The sequence below is a fragment of the Scyliorhinus torazame genome, chromosome 17, assembly GCF_047496885.1.
Source record: "Scyliorhinus torazame isolate Kashiwa2021f chromosome 17, sScyTor2.1, whole genome shotgun sequence".
NCBI classification, from domain to species: Eukaryota; Metazoa; Chordata; class Chondrichthyes; order Carcharhiniformes; family Scyliorhinidae; genus Scyliorhinus; species Scyliorhinus torazame.
In genome coordinates this window covers 110,770,867-110,789,311 of record NC_092723.1, presented here as the reverse complement: position 1 = coordinate 110,789,311, position 18,445 = coordinate 110,770,867, and the positions used below count along the sequence as shown (strand labels likewise).

Genomic DNA, 18,445 nt, shown 5'->3' with positions numbered 1-18,445 from the left:
GAGGAGGACGTCGCGGCCCCACGGCAACGGAGGCACCCGAGGGCGCCCCGTGTGTACCGGCCCCGGCAGTCATACCAGGACCTCACGGACCGGGAATGCAGGAGGAGACTCCGGATGAGCCGGGAAACCGTGGCACACATCTGCCACCTGCTGGCACACCTGTCACCGCGTGGCACTGGCGGGGGACACCCTCTCCCCGTGTCCGTCAAGGTTACGGTGGCCCTGAACTTTTATACAACGGGGTCATTCCAGGCACCGAGTGGGGACCTGTCCGGCATATCGCAGACATCGGTGCATCGGTGCATCCGGGCAGTGACAGATGCCCTTTATGCCATGGCGCACCACTACATCTGCTTCCCCGTGGACCGGGCCAGCCAAGATGCCCGGGCCGTGGGCTTCTCTGCCGTTGCCGGGTTCCCCATGGTCCAGGGCGCGATCGATGGGATGCACGTCGCCGTGCGGCCACCTGCAGAGAACAGGGCCGTGTTCATTAATAGGAAGGGGACCTATTCAATGAACGTACAGGTGGTCTGCGACCACCGCATGATGATCCTGCACGTCTGCGCCCATCACCCAGGCAGTGTACACGACTCATTCGTGTTGTCGCGGTCATCCATCCCCGGCATGTACGAGGGACGCCATCCCCGGCTGAGGGGCTGGTTGCTGGGCGACAGGGGCTACCCATTGCGATCGTGGCTGATGACGCCTATACGGAGGCCACGCAATGAGGCGGAGAACCGCTACAATGATGCCCATGTAGCGACAAGGGGAGTGATCGAAAGGTGCTTTGGCGTGCTGAAGATGCGTTTCAGGTGCCTGGACCTCTCTGGGGGCGCCCTCCAGTATCGGTCAGATAGGGTCGGCCGCATCATTGTGGTGTGCTGCGTCCTGCACAACATAGCCCAGCAGAGGGGCGATGTGCCGCAGGCAGAGGAGGGCGGAGTGGAGGGGCAGCAGGAAGAGGCCCAGTCCTCCCCAGATGAGGGGGATGGGGGCAATGGTCAGGGCAGACGGGGTAGACACAGGCGGGTGGCTGTCCACCGTTACCGGCTGGCCCAGCGGGCACGGGACAGACTGATAGACGCCCGCTTCACTGACTAGATGGGCGTGGGAATCGGGTAGTATGGCCACAGACCGCACACCATGACAACAGCCGACCACCCACACCCCCCACCCATCCACCCACCCAGCACCCTCACCCCCCTCCCCAACCCCACACACCCCACCCGCATGCACACCACCCCCCCACCCCCAATTGCCGATCCACCGGCGGCACAACGGGCCGGGCTCACCCAGTTGCGGGTGGACGCGTGTCTATCGCAGGCCATGGAGAATGATGACAACCCGCCTCCGATGAGCTCCTGGCTCTACATCGTTGGACTATGTCTGACCCATGGCCACAGTACCACCATCCACCCGGACCATCCCTGCATGCGGCTGTGACACTGCAGCGCACGGTCCCGTCCTCTGCCCGGGGGATGTTGCTGGCGGCCCAGGGGGAAGGGGGCAGACTCACCTGGGGCTGAGGTAAGACCACCCCTCACACACACACTTGCGCTCAACGTACATGACACCCCCGCACACTTTGGACAGAGCACAAAGGCAGCTTCGGTAGGTGTAACATTGACTTTAATAACCAAAGGAGTTCATGCACGTGCCCTAGCCCCTAAAACTCATCTGTGCCCTGCACCCGTGCCAACTTACTCAGTGTCTAATTGTTTGGCCTTACGGGCCCTTTGACTACGTCTACGTAGTTCCCCAGACGGTACAGCAGAACTGGAGGTGGACTCCTGTGATTCCTGCCCTCTGACACTGGATCCCTTTGGCGGCCGTTTCCTGGGGCGTCCTGGCCTAGATGGGCCAGGCTGCGGCCCGGGCGACTGGGATGGCGAGCTGCCAGCCTGTCCTGCCCGTTGCCCACCCGATGCACCTGGGACGGAAGGGGGGGAGTCCGAGGTGTCGCGGTGTACTGGGACCTCCCCTACAGAGGGAGCCGGGATGGACCACACCACCTCCTCCTCCCTCGGGGTGCCCGATGGCCCCCAGGCCTCTACATGGGTGGGGGATGCGAACGGACTGGCCATCCGACGCGCCCCCGACATCTGGCGCTGCCAGTCCTGGAGGCCCGTGCTGGTATCGACAGGGGTCTGCAGGTTTGCAGCCATGGAGCCCAGGGGGTTGTCGAACCCTGTCTGCGACAGTGCGACGCCAGCTCGCACATGGCCACTGGCGCCGATGCCCTCAGCGATGGCCTGCTGAGACTGGGCCATGGCCTGCAGAGACTGGGCCATGGCCTGCAGAGACTGGGCTATGGCCTGCTGAGACTGGGCCATGGCCTGCAGAGACTGGGCTATGGCCTGCTGAGACTGGGCCATGGCCTGCTGAGACTGGACCATGGCCTGCTGAGACTGGGCTATGGCGTTGAGCGCCTCTGCCATCTGGCGCTGGCACTGGCTCATGGCCTCCTGTGAGAGGGCAGCCATTTCCTGGGCCACAGACGCCGCCTGCACGGAAGGCCCCAGGCCTCGCAAACCGTTCCCCATGTCTGACACCGTCGCACCCATTGCCTCCACCGCGGACGCCACCCGTGCGGTGTCAGCCTGGGTGGCACGCATGACCGGGACCACTCCCAGCTCCTGGACGCGGGTGGACTCCTCCACCTGCGACCGCAGCCGCCGCAAGCCACCCGTCACCCTATTCGCTCGTCTCCGTGTCGGTGGTTGCATCGGATCTATGTGTGGGTGTGGTAACTGCAGGAACCCGGGATCCATCTGGGCGGCAGATGTTCGCTTGGCCTGGGCTGCCCTCCGACCGCCCGGTCCCTCTGCTGCTCCTACCTCCACCTGCTGTACCGGGACGGCTGTGTTGTGCGCACCAGTGAGTGTACCAGACGCCTCATCACTAAAGTGCCCAACCGTGGTGAGTGTTTCTGCGATGGTGGAGGGTGTTGGTGACAGCAGTGGCGTTGTGTCGTGCTCTTCGTCCCACTCTGAGTCCATGGCACTTTGGGGTGGGGGTTCGTCTCCACCCATCCACTCTGAGTCACTGTCCGGTATTTCGTCTTCCCGGGTAGGGGTGTCCTGGGTAGTGCTGTCCCGGGTAGTGCTGTCCCGGGTAGTGCTGTCCCGGGTAGTGGTGTCCCGGGTAGGGGTGTCCTGGGTAGTGGTGTCCCGGGTAGTGCTGTCCCGGGTAGTGCTGTCCCGGGTAGTGCTGTCCCGGGTAGTGGTGTCCCGGGTAGGGGTGTCCTGGGTAGTGGTGTCCCGGGTAGGGGTGTCCTGGATAGTGGTGTCCTGGGTAGTGGTGTCCTGGCTCGGATGTGACGGGGGCCTGTGGCTGCCCCCCTCATCGCTGGGTGGTCGCTCCCGCACGTGACGGGGGTGTCGTCTCCCTGTTGCTCCAGGTCTCTCCGTCTCCCGTGGTCTCCGAGGGGCATCCTGCGGGCGTCGCATGCTGGAGGGTCCGGGTCTCTCCGTCTCCCGTGGTCTCCGAGGGGCATCCTGCGGGCGTCGCATGCTGGAGGGTTCGGGTCTCTCCGTCTCCCGTGGTCTCCGAGGGGCATCCTGCGGGCGTCGCATGCTGGAGGGTGCGGGTCTCTCCGTCTCCCGTGGTCTCCGAGGGGCATCCTGCGGGCGTCGCATGCTGGAGGGTGCGGGTCTCTCCGTCTCCTGTGGTCTCCGAGGGGCATCCTGTGGGCGGTGTGCATCTGCGGGGATGGGTGCCTGGACGTTTGGTCCTGCGATACACAATGAAGCATGCATGGTTAGACATCAGGCAGTGATCAGGTGATACGGGGGAGGGGGATATAGGGGAGGGGGGATATGGGGACGGGCTGTTGGTGGCTCACTTGCTCGTGGGGCCCCGACCTCTGCATCAGCAACCTCCCGGTCCTCAGGTCCGCCAGCCAGTTCCAGGGCCCTTTCCTCGTGTACGGTCAGTGGCCTCTCATCAGCGGGCCCTCCTCCAGTCCTCACATGCTCTCTATTGTTGTGTGCGCGCTTCTCCTGGGGGGGGGGGTGGTGGCAGGGGTAAAAGGCAACAGTGTTAGGCATGTATATGAATGCACGCCATCGGTTGCGCGTGCATTGCAGAGGTTAAGGTTAGGGCTGGATTCACTTGGGGATATGGGGGAGGGGGGGGATATGGGGGAGGGGGGATATAGGGGAGGGGGGAATATGGGGGATATGGGGAGGGGGGATATGGGGGAGGGGGGAATATGGGGGAGGGGGGATATGGGGTAGGGGGGAATATGGGGGATATGGGGGAGGGGGGATATGGGGAGGGGGGAATATGGGGGAGGGGGGATATGGGGGAGGGGCGATATGGGGGATATGGGGGAGGGGGGAATATGGGGGAGGGGGGATATGGGGAAGGGGGGGATATGGGGAGGGGGGATATGGGGGAGGGGGGGATATGGGGGAGGGGCGATATGGGGGATATGGGGAGGGGGGATATGGGGAGGGGGGATATGGGGGAGGGGGGATATGGGGAATATGGGGGAGGGGGGATATGGGGGAGGGGGGATATGGGGGAGGGGGATATGGGGAAGGGGGGAATATGGGGAGGGGGGAATATGGGGGATATGGGGAGGGGGGATATGGGGGAGGGGGGAATATGGGGGAGGGGGGATATGGGGGATATGGGGAGGGGGGATATGGGGGAGGGGGGATATGGGGGAGGGGGGAATATGGGGGATATGGGGGAGGGGGGATATGGGGAGGGGGGAATATGGGGGATATGGGGAGGGGGGGATATGGGGGAGGGGGGATATGGGGGAGGGGGGGATATGGGGGAGGGGGGATATGGGGGAGGGGGGGATTTGGGGGAGGGGGGATATGGGGGAGGCTCACCCTGCCTGCTCTGACGAGGTTGTTCACCTTCTTGTGGCACTGGGTGCCTGTCCGTGGTGTTAGGGCCACAGCGGTGACGGCCTCTGCCACCTCCCTCCACAGACGCCGGCTGTGGCGTGGGGCAACTCTGCGGCCGTGCCCGGGATACAGGGCGTCCCTCCTCTGCTCCACCGCGTCCAGGAGCGCCTCCACATCGCGTGACTCGAACCTCGGGGCTGAGCGACGGCCAGCCATCAAGTCGGGTGTTGCGGTCGGCTGTTCCGGTCGGGTGGGGGGGAGCTGCGCGGCCTTATGAGCCGTCACGCCGTGCAGCGCGTACGACGCTGCACGGCGTGAACCACTGCGCAAGCGCGGATCCCGTTACGTCGCTGCTAGCCCATTTCGGGCCGCAGACTATCGGCCCATTTTTATGACGTGACGCAAGTGGGATTTGCGCCGTTTTTTGCGCCGATCGGCGGACTTTCCGCCGATAATGGAGAATTTCGCCCCACGTGTCTGGGGAGGGGGAGAATTCACTCCATTATTTTCTTCATGAAAAGAATGAGGGTTGGGAGGGGTGATGTTGTAGAAAATAAATTTCTACTAACATCAAAACTGAAAGAGAATTCTCTAAGGCTCAGATAATCTAAACCTAAAACCTATCAGCATTTATAATCACCTAATTAACAAGAAGGTTAATCAGTTCAGTGCGACAGATTTTTAAGCAAAATATTTGCTCAGGATGAGCCAATTTATCAAAAGTTAATATGCATGCAAATCGCTGAACAAATGTTTTGAATGACACACCTTTTTTCCAAAATAACGACATTGAATACACATTAAAAGTACACTGAAGAAATATTTCTGATTTTAATGTCTTTTTAAATAAAAGATTAGTTACTTAAAACCTACCACAATCCCCAATTCTGAAACTGTTAGAAAGCCCTCTTACGTATTCTTCTCTCCCCCAGGAAGCTACATTGATGAAGTAAATTGGACAATCTCGAATTGTGAAAGTAAAAGTATATCTTTCTGTTCCAATGTCTAAAGAAAATAAGTAAAATGTTACCGGTCGTATGCATTTATACTTCTAAAATAAATCAGTAAAAATCTAATGTACATCTGAATTACAAATAAAAACTTTGGCATTACAATTTCATTAATAAAGAATAAAGAAAAAGTCACTGTGTGGGATTCTGATCTCGTCCATGGCCACCCCTCTGCAAGTGAGAACGGAGAATTTTGCATTCCAGCCAAAAACTGGCACGGTAGCAGTGGTTTGTATTGTTGCTTCACAGCGCCAGCGCCAGGGTCCCAGGTTCAATTCCCAGCTTGGGTCACTGTCTGTGCGGAGTCAGCACGTTCTCCCTGTGTCTGCTCCCCGGGTTTCTTCCGGGTGCTCCGGTTTCATCCTACAAGTCCTGAAAGACGTGCTGTTAAGTAATATGGGCATTCTGAATTCTCCCTCCGTGTAGCCGAACAGACGGAATGTGGCAACTTGGGGCTTTTCACATTAACTTCATTGCAGTGTTGATGTAAGCCTACTTGTGACAATAAAAATTATTATTAAACTCGATTCATTTCAGTGGCATCGGAAATTCCTAGCCGCGAATGAGGACATAGGCTTTCGGTGACTATTTGCTGCTGGTGTCTCCTGACCTTCAGGAGAGCCCTGAGATTACAAGCATCAGTACTTCTAGAGAAAAGCTTCCCCATCAACTTTAAATTAGCCTGATTACATAGAAATTACAACACATATACAGAATATTCAACTCAACCAGTCCATGGTATTTACTCTTCACAGGAGCAGTAATCCTAATCTCATGTGCCCACCCTATACTGGTATCCCCTTCTCCACCTTTGCTTCAACCATCAATATTGACTGTTCTGAAATGTTGAACAATGATCACTAACTTGGGAGGCGACTAGGGGCTTTTCACAGTAACTTCATATATTATTATTATATTCTTTAATCTCAATATTCAGAGTAAAAAAAAGGTTCTGCATTCTGCCCCAAATTTACACAATCTTATATCTAGGCCCTTGAACATTAAAGCTGGGATTTACAAAGGGTCTCAGGCTCAGCACCTATAACCACTTAAAATGGCCAACTCCCGATTCAAAATGGCGAACGGCAAAGGCTGATGGGAAAGTCAGCCAACAGGACAAAAACGAGCAGCTGCAGGTTGGCTGTGTATTTACCTCTGGAAAGGCCAGACAAGATCGATACCAGCAACCACCAGCATACCAAAACACCAGTCATCTGCATACTAATGAGCAATCCCCGGGAACAATAAGTAACATTTAGACACACAAAGCAAAACCAGACTCTTCGGCGCCAGCAGAAGCCTACACAAAAGGAGGTGAACGACCACCTCAAGACCGCCCATCGATCAGGGAACCGCTCCAGCATTGGAGAAAATCGAACCAAGTGATTGGGACAAAGTCCAATCACTTTGAACCAGGTACAGGGTCCACCCCGAAAGGCGGGAAGCCCCTGGGGACTATAAGAATTGAGCCTCAAGTTCAAGGCGCGCTCTCTTCACTCGCTCTTCACTCTTCAACAGCCGCTCAAAACTGTAAGTCTTACTTCAACGCTCGCTACGAGATAGGCGCTCCTAGCTACCAATCTGTACCAACTTCGAATCCCGCAGGCTCAGAACCCGAACGAAAGGCCATTTGTTTCTCTGACCTGGTGGGCCAGGTCCAAGTTAAGTATTGGCCTGTTAGCTGTAGAAGTAGCTGAGATGTAGAATTTGTACATGAGTAGTGATTACTGTGTATAATAAATGTGCTTTGATTTAAATCTTACTAAGCGGTGTATTGGATTATTGATCATTACTCGGACTTGAACCACGTGGCGGTATCATAAAGATACCTGGCGACTCAAGAGCAAAGGTGATAAAACAGAGCAATTAAACTAAGGCAAAGTTAGCAACAGACCCAATGCATGTGGCTTTGAAAATCACAGTCCCAGAATTCGTGTTGGCATCTCAATGTCTCTGGGACAGTTCCGAATTTTCAATGGGCAGAGTTGTTGGATTTGCTGCAAGTCACAAATACATTTTGTTGGAAGTAGATTTGGGAGGAACCTGTGGGACCAACTAAAGCCATCGTGAGTACTGCTCTTGCCTTCTTGCCCAAGGCTGCTATTCTCCTTGTTTGACCTCCTGGCCCACTGACCTGCTCAAATTGGCATGCCAGCAGTAGCCCTCGACATCGCAGCCACCTGCACTTACTGTTGGTGCCAGTTTTAGCTCCTCTAATTGGATGTGGAGCTGGCCTCCTAGCCAATTTGATTTTAAAGGTTGCATTGCAAGTGTAAAGCAGCTCAGGAACAGAACTGAGTCCTGGAATTCATCAGTGTTAGGTTCCTGACCTACACTGAAAATCCAGCCCTAGATATTTCTATTTTCTCTAACCTATCTCTTCATTATTTTAAACACCTCTAACAAATATTATCAGGGTGTATCTATTTATTGTAAGTTAACCTTATGGCCCTAAATGGACATCAACATAACTTTTGCAGAAGAATAATACATTTTGCATTGTACAGTCTTTTTAGACAGTCTTTCAGGATCAAGGATAACTTGCTCTGGTCTAATGGGAGCTGAAATGGCTGATAAATTCACTGCATGATCTACAGACACTGTCAAGTGGAATAGATGATGCTTTCAGTGCCTTGCCAAGTGGGCTGCCTTCATTTTGGTCAATCACAAACCAGAGTCTCCCTTGAGTCGGTGGGTGTGTTTGTACTCTTCGGGATATTTTCAGGACATTCCTAAAGTGTCTCTGCTGTCTTCGTGGGAGTCTCCTCTTGTGACTGAGATCTAAGAAGAGCAGTTGTTTCAGGAGTCTAGTGTAATCTATATGAATGATCGGTCCTGTCCAGTAGAGCTGGTTTTGAGAGATTAGCGCATTAATGCTGGGCAGGTTGATTTGGAAGGGGATGCTGCTTTTCGACTGCCTTTCTTCCACCGGATTTGTAGGATCTTGCAAAGGCACCATTGGTGGTATTTCTCCAATGCTTAGAGGTGCCTGCCGTAGGTCTTCCAAGTCCCTGAAGCATATAAGGGCATGGGGATCATTGCTGCCCACTAATCATAACCTTAGCCCTGGGTTATTTTCTTCAGTTGGCAAAAGGCTGAGCTGGCCCATTAATGGCAATGATAAATTTTGCTTTCATTGTTTGCCTTCATCAAGAGGAGGCTCCCAAGATTTAGAAAATGGTCCACATTTACCAGGGTGTCGCCGCTCATCTTCATTCATGGGAGGGGAGGTGTTCCGATGTGGGAGCTGTTTGAAAAAGGACTTTAATTTTCCAGGTGTTTTAGTGACATGCCCATTTTCTCATGTTTCGGAGAAGGAGTTGGCAATGACCTGGAGCTCAATTTCTGAGTGTTCACACACACAAGCGTCACCTGCATACTGAAGCACTTTGGCTGAGATTGGGGTGAATTTACATGCTACAATGCTTCTGTTATTACAAAATAGCAGATCCTCAGACAGTCAAAATATATTTTTGCATATTTATGAAGAGGGCTTTATATTATCTAGTTAAGAGCTCCTTTATTGACCATGAGCTAACCATATTAAAGAAATGTCAGGGTGAGGTACACAATCAATATGTCTGTTCTCATAATAGGGCCTCAACAATGACCTGGAGCTCAGTTTCTGAGTGTTCACACACACAACCGTCACCTGCACACTGGAGCTCTTCGGCTGAGGTTGGGGTAATTTACATGGTGCAATGCTTCTGTTATTACAAAATAGCAGATCCTCAGACTCATCATGAGAAATTATATGGGCACAGTGATATATTTGTTCCATACAGTCAGACCATGGGATACTTCAATCCTGCGGCCAAGTTCTGATGCCGGCGTGGAAAGTGGCATGAGCCACTCTGGCATCAACGGGCCTCACCTGGCAGCTATCCACCCCTTCCTAGGGGGCTCCACAGCTCCGGCGCCCGATAGCCGGCGTGCCACGGCCGGCGCGAGTTTGTGCATGTGCGCCATGGCCGGCGAGAGTTTGCGCATGCGCGTGGGTTCCCATCTCCACACCGGCCCCCGGGCAATATGGCGGAGCCCTACAGGGGCTCGGCGCGGAGTTACTTCGACACCCACGGAAATAGCCCGCCCGCCGATCGGTAGGCCCCGATCGCGGGCCAGGCCACCGTGGAGGCCCCCCCGGGGTCGGATCCCCCACCCCCACACCAGGAAGGCCCCCCGCAGACAACTCCGAGGTCCCGCCGTGTGGGACCATACGTAACACACGACGGCGGGACTCGGCCGAACTCGACCCGTCAAATCACTGGGGCTGTTTTCAACTGCCCCCGACCAGCGTAGGGGCGATCCCGCGGGTGCCCGAAATTCGCCGTCGGAGAATCGGGGAGCCGGCGTCCGGGCGGCATGGAGAGATTCTCGTGTCCTCCCCGGGGATTCCTCAACCCGGCGCCGGGTCGGAGAATCCCGGCCCATGTTTTTGCAAATTTATGAAGAGGGGTTTATATTATCGAGTTAAGAACTCCTTTATTGACCATGATCTAACCACATTAAAGAAAGGTCAGGGTGAGGTACACAATCAGTATGCCTATTCTCATATTAGAGCTTCAATTTTGATGACAGAAAATGTACTTTAACTAAATGCTATTTGTAGTTTTAATTTTGAAAACAAATAGATTAAACAGATGTCTAAAGATGTGCAGGTTCGGAAGATTGGCCATACTAAATTGCCCCTTAGAATCCAAAGATGTTCAGATTAGGTGGGGTTACGGGGATATGGCCAGGAGGTGGGCACAGGTATTTTGGAAGGTTGGTGCAAACTTGTTGGGTCGCATGGCCTTCTTCACAGCAGGAATTCTATTCTATGAAAATTACCTAAATATTAATAAACTAAAATAAATAGTGGGTGGTATTCTCTCAGCCCGCGTCGGATCGGAGAATCCCCGGGGGGCTGCACGAATCCCACCATGCGGTTCCAATGCCGGAACGCAATTCTCAGATGCGGAAAAAAACAGGTGCGCGCACATGGCGCCCCGCCGCACGGAGAATCACGGCAATTCTCCAGTGGGCCAGCGATCCTGCAGGCCAGATGGGCCGAAGTCCCACCGGCGTGACCGGGCGGGCTATTTCCGTGGGGGCCTAAGTTACACCGCGCCGGGCCCCTGTAGGGCTCCGCCATATTGCCCGGGGGCCGGTGCGGTGACCGCCGGCTCCGTTCTAATATGGTCTAAAAAAGCATCAACCACTCGTGCTGGTTGACGGTGTTGGGGGATCCCCGGGAGGAGGAGCGGCCGTGGTTGCGGGCGGTGTGGGGGAGGCCCCCCGGGGGTTGGTGGGGGGGTTTCCACACATACGCTGCCGGGGGGGGGGTGGTTGGCGAAGGAGCGGTGGGGGAGACAAAGGCTGCGGGCGGCCACGCCCACCATGGCAGGGCGGATCCAATGGCCCAGACGCCATGACTGCAGACACGTGGATGTCCACCCAACCCGTTCGCTGTCGCGGCTCAGGCATCCCAGCCATCCTCATGTGTGCCAGAACCCCCATGCTCCCCCAGCTGGCGGCACCCACCAGCGGGTAGGTCCAGGGCGGCACACACGGCAGCCCCCGGTGAAGGCAGTACCACCAGACGGTTGCCCTAATAGGGGGGACGGCCGACAGGTCTCAGGGCACCGAGGGGGCGGAGTGGGGTGCGTGCTGGCAACCAGGTCGGCCAAGTAGCCCATGGCATCTGATTGTGGAGGGGGGGTATGCCAATGATGAAACTCTGTATACACCCACCCCCTGCAGATTGTACAATGTTTAGCCATCTTCCAGCATTGTTGGCCGCCGTGGCGGGTGCCGCTGCCCTGCATGAAGCCCAGTGGGAGCTGGAGCAGGGGCGTGACAGGGAGGTGGCGTAGCCTGCTGTAGAGGAGCGGGCCGAAGTCGGGCACGTGCAAGACGCCCAGGCCGCAGGGCCATACGCCCAAGAGGCGCAAGAGAGCACCACGACGTGGGGAGCCACAGCACGAGGATACCGAGGAGGGTGTGCCACGGCCACGGAGGCGTCCGATGAGGCCTCATGCTTACCGGCGCTGCATGTCCTTCGAGGACTCCCCGGACACGGCGTGCAGGAGACTCCGGATGAGCCGGCAGATTGTCGCCCACAACTGCCACCTTATGGCACACCTGGCACCAAGTGGGACTGGGGGTTGACATGCCCTCCTGGTGGCCGTCAAGGTGACGATCTCCCTCAACTTCTTCGCGACGGGGTCGTTCAAGTTGCCAATTGAGGACATGTCTGGCGCCTCGCAGCCATTGGTGCACAGGTGCATCCGGGCCATCACTGACGCCCTGTACGACATCGCGGACCGATACATACAGTTTCCTGTGGACCGCGCCCACCAGGATGCCCACGCAGCGGGGTTTGCGCTGTTGCTCGGATACCCATGGTCCAGGGGGAAATCGATGGAGTGCACATCGCCATGCGGCCCACATCGGATGAAAGGGTCATGTGCATGAACAGGAAGGGTACGTACTCAATGAACATGCAGGTGGTTGATGCGCAATCAATTGCACAAAGACGCAGATTGGGTACAACTGTGGCTTTATTGCAGTCAGATGCGTGGCCTCCTGCTGCAGCTGGCAAAATGGCAGGGCAATGGAGGTCATGCATATTTATACAGTTCTTAGTGGGCGGAGCCAGTCGGCAGGGGCTACCGGCGAACCTGTAGTGCAGATCCTACCTTACATCCCCTAATACAGTGGTTCACCACATTCACCCCCTGTTAAAAATGAGTCCAGCGGGGGTTGATGTGAAACTATATACAAATAGTGCAATTATGTACAGTGTTAAGAAGAAAAAAAAGAAAAAGTCCATGTTGACGGTCCGGAGTCCATCAAAGGTTCAGCCGATCCGGTGCTTTGGTGCTTCGTTGGGAGCGGCGTAACGGTGGCGGCAAAGTCGGTGCTGGCGGTGGTGGAGGTGGCACCGGTGGCGGTGCTGATGCTGGCCAGTCATCGGGGAACTCCGGGAGCATGCCAAAGTTCTCTTGCGCCGGGGGGCGGGGGGGGGGGCATGGGTGGGGGAGTGTGTTGGGGTGGAGCCTGATGGTGCCAGGTCCCTGAGTGAGACAGTATCTTGGCGGCCATCGGGGAACTCAACGTAGGCATATTGAGGATTGGCGTGGAGCAGGTGAACCCTGTCCACCAAGGGGTCCGCCTTGTGGAGTCGGACGTGTCTACGGAGAAGGACCGGTCCTGGAGCTGGAGCCAAGTCGGGAGCGACACCCCGGATGTGGACTTCCTGGGGAAGGTAAAAACACGTTCATGGGGTGTGTTATTAGTGGCGGTGCACAATAGTGACCGGATGAAGTGTAGAGCGTCAGGGAGGACCTCCTGCCAGCGAGAGGCTGGGAGGTTTCTGGACCGTAGGGCCAGTTGGACGGCCCTCCAAACCGTCCCATTCTCCCGTTCGACTTGCCCGTTTCCCCGGGGGTTGTAGCTGGTCGTCCTGCTGGAGGCTATACCCCTGCTGAGCAGGAACTGACGCAGCTCATTGCTCATGAATGAGGATCCCCTGTCACTGTGGATGTCAGCGGGGAAACTGAACAGAACGAAGATGTTGTTGAGGGCTTTGATGATGGTGGCAGACGTCATCCCTCGGGGCATGGGATGGCGAAGGGGAATCTGGAGTACTCATCGACCACACTGAGAATGTACGTGTTACGGTCGGTGGAGGGGAGGGGCCCTTTGAAATCCACGCTGAGGCATTCAAAGGGGCGGGAAGCCTTCACCAGGCGCACACAGTCCGGCCAGTAGAAATGCGACTTGCACTCCGCACAGACCTGGCAGTCCCTGGTGACCATCCTTACTTCCTCGACGGGGTATGGCAGATTGCGAGCTTTGACCAGATGGTACAATCGAGTGACCCCCGGGTGACAAAGGCTGTCGTGCAGGGCCCGGAGTTGGTCCACTTGTGCGCTGGCACATGTACCTCGGGAGAGGGTGTCTGGGAGCTCGTTGAGTTTACCGGGGCGATACAAAATCTCGTAATTATAGATGGAGAGCTCGATTCTCCACCGCAAAATTTTAGCATTTTTGATCTTGCCCCGCTGTGTGTTATTGAACATGAAGGCTCCCGACCGTTGGTCAGTGAGGAGAGTGAATCTCTTACTGGCCAGGTAATGCCTCCAATGCCGCACAGCTTCAACGATAGCTTGGGCCTCCTTTTCGACGGATGAATGTCGAATTTCAGAGGCATGAAGGGTGCGGGAAAAGAATGCCACGGGTCTGCCTGCCTGGTTTAGAGTGGCGGCAAGCGCGACGTTTGAAGCGTCGCTTTCTACTTGAAAAGGAAGTGGTAGAGTTCCTGTGGGCTGCCCGCCCAGGCGCTGAGTGGGGGTGGTGTAAGCCTGATGGGCCCGGTCGACCTGCGTTGGCTGGATGGCCAGGCGCTGGGCGTGGGCGGTGTCTGCCAGGTGGGCCCGGTTGATCTGCGTCAGCTGGCCGGCCAGCGCGGGCAGAGTCTGCCAGGTGGGCCGTGTCGGTCGCCTCGTGGCCCTGCAAGACACAATACACCATCATGGTTAGGCAGGAGGACAGGGGTGTGGGTCGCGGTAAAGGGTGAGGGGAGAGTGCTGAGGGGAAAGGGCTGAGGGGGAAGTGCTGAGGGGAGAGGGTTGAGTGCTGAGGGGAGAGGGGCCAGGCAGGGGGGAATCTCACTAGGTGGCGCGCCCCCGATCTCGGCATTGGTAATCTCCCGGTCTTCGGGTGCACCAGCTATGCCCAGTGCCCTCTACACGTGCAGGGTGAGGGGCCACATGTCAGGTTTGCCCGCTCCGGTTTGGGCCCGCTCTCGTTGGTTATGGGCACTCTTCTCCTGGGTGGGACACACACACACACACACACAAATAACAGCATTGTTAGGCGGTCCGGTGCACGCAGCCCGGCAGTTGGGTCTATGTTGGCATGGGTGCACAACGCACACGGCCAACGCGGCTGGCATGGGTGGCTGCAGCCATGTGGGTCAGGGCTGTGGTTGTACCGTTCCCCGGGGGAGGTGGTCGGTGTCACATGTGTGGGGGGGTAGAGGGGTTGGTACCATGGGCTCATTGCTGGGTACTCACCCTGGCTGCCGTGTAGGTTGTTCACCTTTTTACGATACTGCTCGTCAGTCCTGGGTGTCACCGCGATCGCACTGATGGGCGCGCCCACCTCCCTCCACAGACACCGGGCCACATTGGCTGGGTCCCACTGGCCGGGTCCGGGGTACAGGCGCCCCCTCCTCTCCTCGACAGGGGTCCTGGAGCGTCTCTATGTCGTGGTCCATGAACCGGGGCGATGCTCGGCGTGGCGCCATTTTGCTCCATCCGCGGTCTGTGCACTTGCGTCGCCTTATGTGCGCCGCGCTGCTGCGTTGATTGCGTGGCGCCGCGTCTCTGACGCTACTCTGAGGTCGCGCCACCGCGCTTTCCACCACGCCCGTACTAGCCCCCGTGTGGACCTGAGAATGGGGCCCCAAAACGACCGTTGATGCCGGCGTGCAACGCCCCCGTTTTGACGCCGGCGTCAACAATTAGCCGAGCATTGGAGAATCCCGCCCGGAATTTTGAATTCAATAGACTGATGCCAATGGATTATTTTTTTGGAATAATGGAACTGATAGAAACCAGAAGCAGTAAGTAGCCTTAATCTGGGCAGTAACAATTTCTTTTACACAAATCCCTGGACAAACATGTGAGCGGGATTCTCTGTTGGGCGACGCAGAATCGGGAAACGTTATCAGGCGGAGAATCGCTCGTCAGCCGAAAATGAATGCTGTGTGAATGCACTCTATGCAGCATATACAGTAAACACCATTGGCATATCATGAACGGGCCTGTCCTGGTATTCTCCGGGGCCCGTCCTGGTATTCTCCGGGGCCCCTGTGATGTTCCGCCTCCGCCAGAAGGGATTACCAACGGCGAAGTTCACTTGTGGCTTTAAAAATCGGGAAACAAGAGCAGTGGCTGTTGAGGGAGAGAGCGGAGGTGTGGGGTGGGGCATCTACCAGGTTCGGGGGATGACTAGGGGTAGGCCATTATGTCTGCGTGGCTCCCCCAGAAGCGGTGTCCAGGCACAGACCGCCATTGCCGCAACTTGCAAGGTAGGCACCTTGCAGCGCACATCACTGACTGCCCATCATGACCTGTGGTTGCGTAGATTGAAATCGACTGAATAGGTGGACCCCCGCCCCCCCTTCCCACCCCCAACCTATCAATCCACCCCACCAATGCCCAATCCCACAATGGAGCGCATAACGCATCCCACCCAAGTGCAACACCCATGGTAGCCCCTACAGGAGAGCGTCGGATGGGGATCGCGGAGTGTACCACTGGCATGGGTACCCCCGCTGGCAGGGACGAGTGCTGGACAACGACAGAGCTAGGGGTTCGTTTCGGAGGGCAGAGTGCTGGGCGATGGCTGGGGGTGGGTACGAGGGAGAAGGGAAGGGGAATATGTAGGGGCAGGGGCTGCAGTGCAGGACGGGGCCACTGTGTAGCTAATTGGGCTTGCTGGGGCACGGGTGTATGTACCATGCTAACATGTCTGCCTTTCACTCCCTGCAGACAATTGGTTTTGGATTCCAACCAGGAAAGATTGCCATCATCCTAACTGCCGCAGCCCTGGGGTACGAGCAGGAGCTGCTCGGGGAAGACCCTGCAGCAGCGGAGCCTGCCCCAGAAGAACAGGTGGCAGCTGGTGAGGATGGAGAGCTGGTGAGGATAGGTCAAGGAGGAGGTAGGAAGGAGGCCCCGTTCATATCGCCGGCGCCTTCATTCGAGGACCTGCTGGACCGGGTGTGCCTTTGAAGACTCCGGCTGAGCAGGGGGACCATCTGCAGGATTATGGCACACCTGGAACTGCGGGGGTATGGGGGAAGGACACCCGCTCCCCGTGGCCTTCAAGGTGACGGTCACACTGACCTTTTTCGCCACGGGGTTCTTCCAGGCATCAAGTGGGCACTTGTCTGGGATCTCGCAGACATCGGTGCACAGGTGCATTTGCACCGTTACGGAGGTCCTGTATGCCCGTTTGGCACAATATATCAGGTTCAATGTGGACCGAGCCCAGCAAGATGCCCGGGCAACGAGGTTCGCCACCAATCGTCAGATGCCTATGGTTCATGGGGTGATCAACTGGACGCATGTTTCCCTTTGAGCACCGGTGCATAAGGGGGTAGGTAGTCTTCACAAACTGAAAGGTGTTCCACTCCATGAATGTGCAACTGGTGTGCGACTACGAGATGCACATCAAGCACGTCTCAACCCGATGCCTGGGCAGTGTGCACGACCCCTTCATCCTGGTGCACTCGACAGTTCCAGACACCTTTGAGGCACTCCCCCGGGTGAGGGGTTGGCTCTTGGGCGACAGGGGTTATCTGCTGCGGTCATGGCTGATGACCGCAGCTATCTGGAGGCCACAGACCAACGCGGAGACATGCTACAAGGACGCCCATGCCGCGAGCAGGGCCGTGATCAAGCGGTGCATCGGCATCCTGAAGATGCGGGTCAGGTGCCTGGACTACTCTGAAGGGGCACCCCAGTATACGGCTAGGAGGGTCTCCTGCATCGTGGTGGCCTCCACAACATTGCGCAGGGGGCGGCATGCTGGAGGAGGGAGATGAACAGCAGGCTTCGTCCAATGAGGAGGATCTGGGGGAGGCCCAGGATGAGCAGAGTATGGGGTCAGTCATCTATGAACCGGGTTGCCGCTCTTGGGGCTGCCATCTTGTTGGCTGTAATGAGCATGTGGGGAATGGAGTGCTTATATGCAGCTGCAGCTTGTCAGTCTCTCGAGTGCCAATCCTGACTCAGCGAATTGGACACCAATTTTCATTGGAATTGCTCTAGTTCCACATGGTGTCGGTGCTAGCCCATTAACAGATCCTGAATTGCTCCGGGACCGGCGCCATTTCCGTGGTTGCAGAACACCACCGATTCAGGTCTGACGCCAGCACTTAGTCTCTGAAACAGAGAATCCAGCCAGTATCGCTTTACATCTGCTCAAAATTCTCAAAACGCTCTAACTTTGCAAAATATGCTAGTTTTCAATTTTGTGTAAGCCCGACAGTTTTCAGTAAATTTTTAGCATTGAGTATTATAAAGTTGTGGCACAATAATGAATGTGTTATAAAGTAATTTTTTTTTAGTAATTTTGCTCCCGAAGTACACTTCCAGGCCGCGATTCCCCTGTATCCGGCGGAGCGGGCCATATCGGCGCCAAGGAGTGGTGTGAACCACTCCGGTGTCAGGCCGCCTGGAAGGTGCGGAATCACCGCACCTTCGGGGGCTAGGCCGGCGCTGGAGTGGTTGGCGCCGCGCCAACCGGCGTCGAAGGGTGCGAATTGGCGCATGCTCAGGTGCGGAGGGAGAGTGCCCCACGGCACAGGCCCGCCCACAGATCGGTGGGCCCCGATCGTGGGCCAGGCCACCGTGCCCCCCCCCCCCCCGGGCCGATCCCCCCGCACCACCTGCGCCTCCCCCCGAGGACACCGCAGGCCGCCCCTCCGCCGGTCGGACCTGGTCTAATCCATGCCAGCGGGAATGGTCGAAAACGGGTGGCCGCTCGGCTCATCGGGGACCGGAGAATCAC

General features: G+C 56.6%; 1 protein-coding gene across 1 annotated transcript in view; it reads right to left on the bottom strand.

The window, feature by feature from the left end:
* meiob (meiosis specific with OB-fold) overlaps positions 1-18,445 on the bottom strand; it is a 261,266-nt gene that overhangs the window by 187,074 nt on the left and 55,747 nt on the right. The window contains exon 4 of the mRNA XM_072479797.1: positions 5,739-5,870. Within this exon, the coding sequence (XP_072335898.1) occupies positions 5,739-5,870 (132 nt within the window). The remainder of the gene's footprint in view (positions 1-5,738; positions 5,871-18,445) is intronic.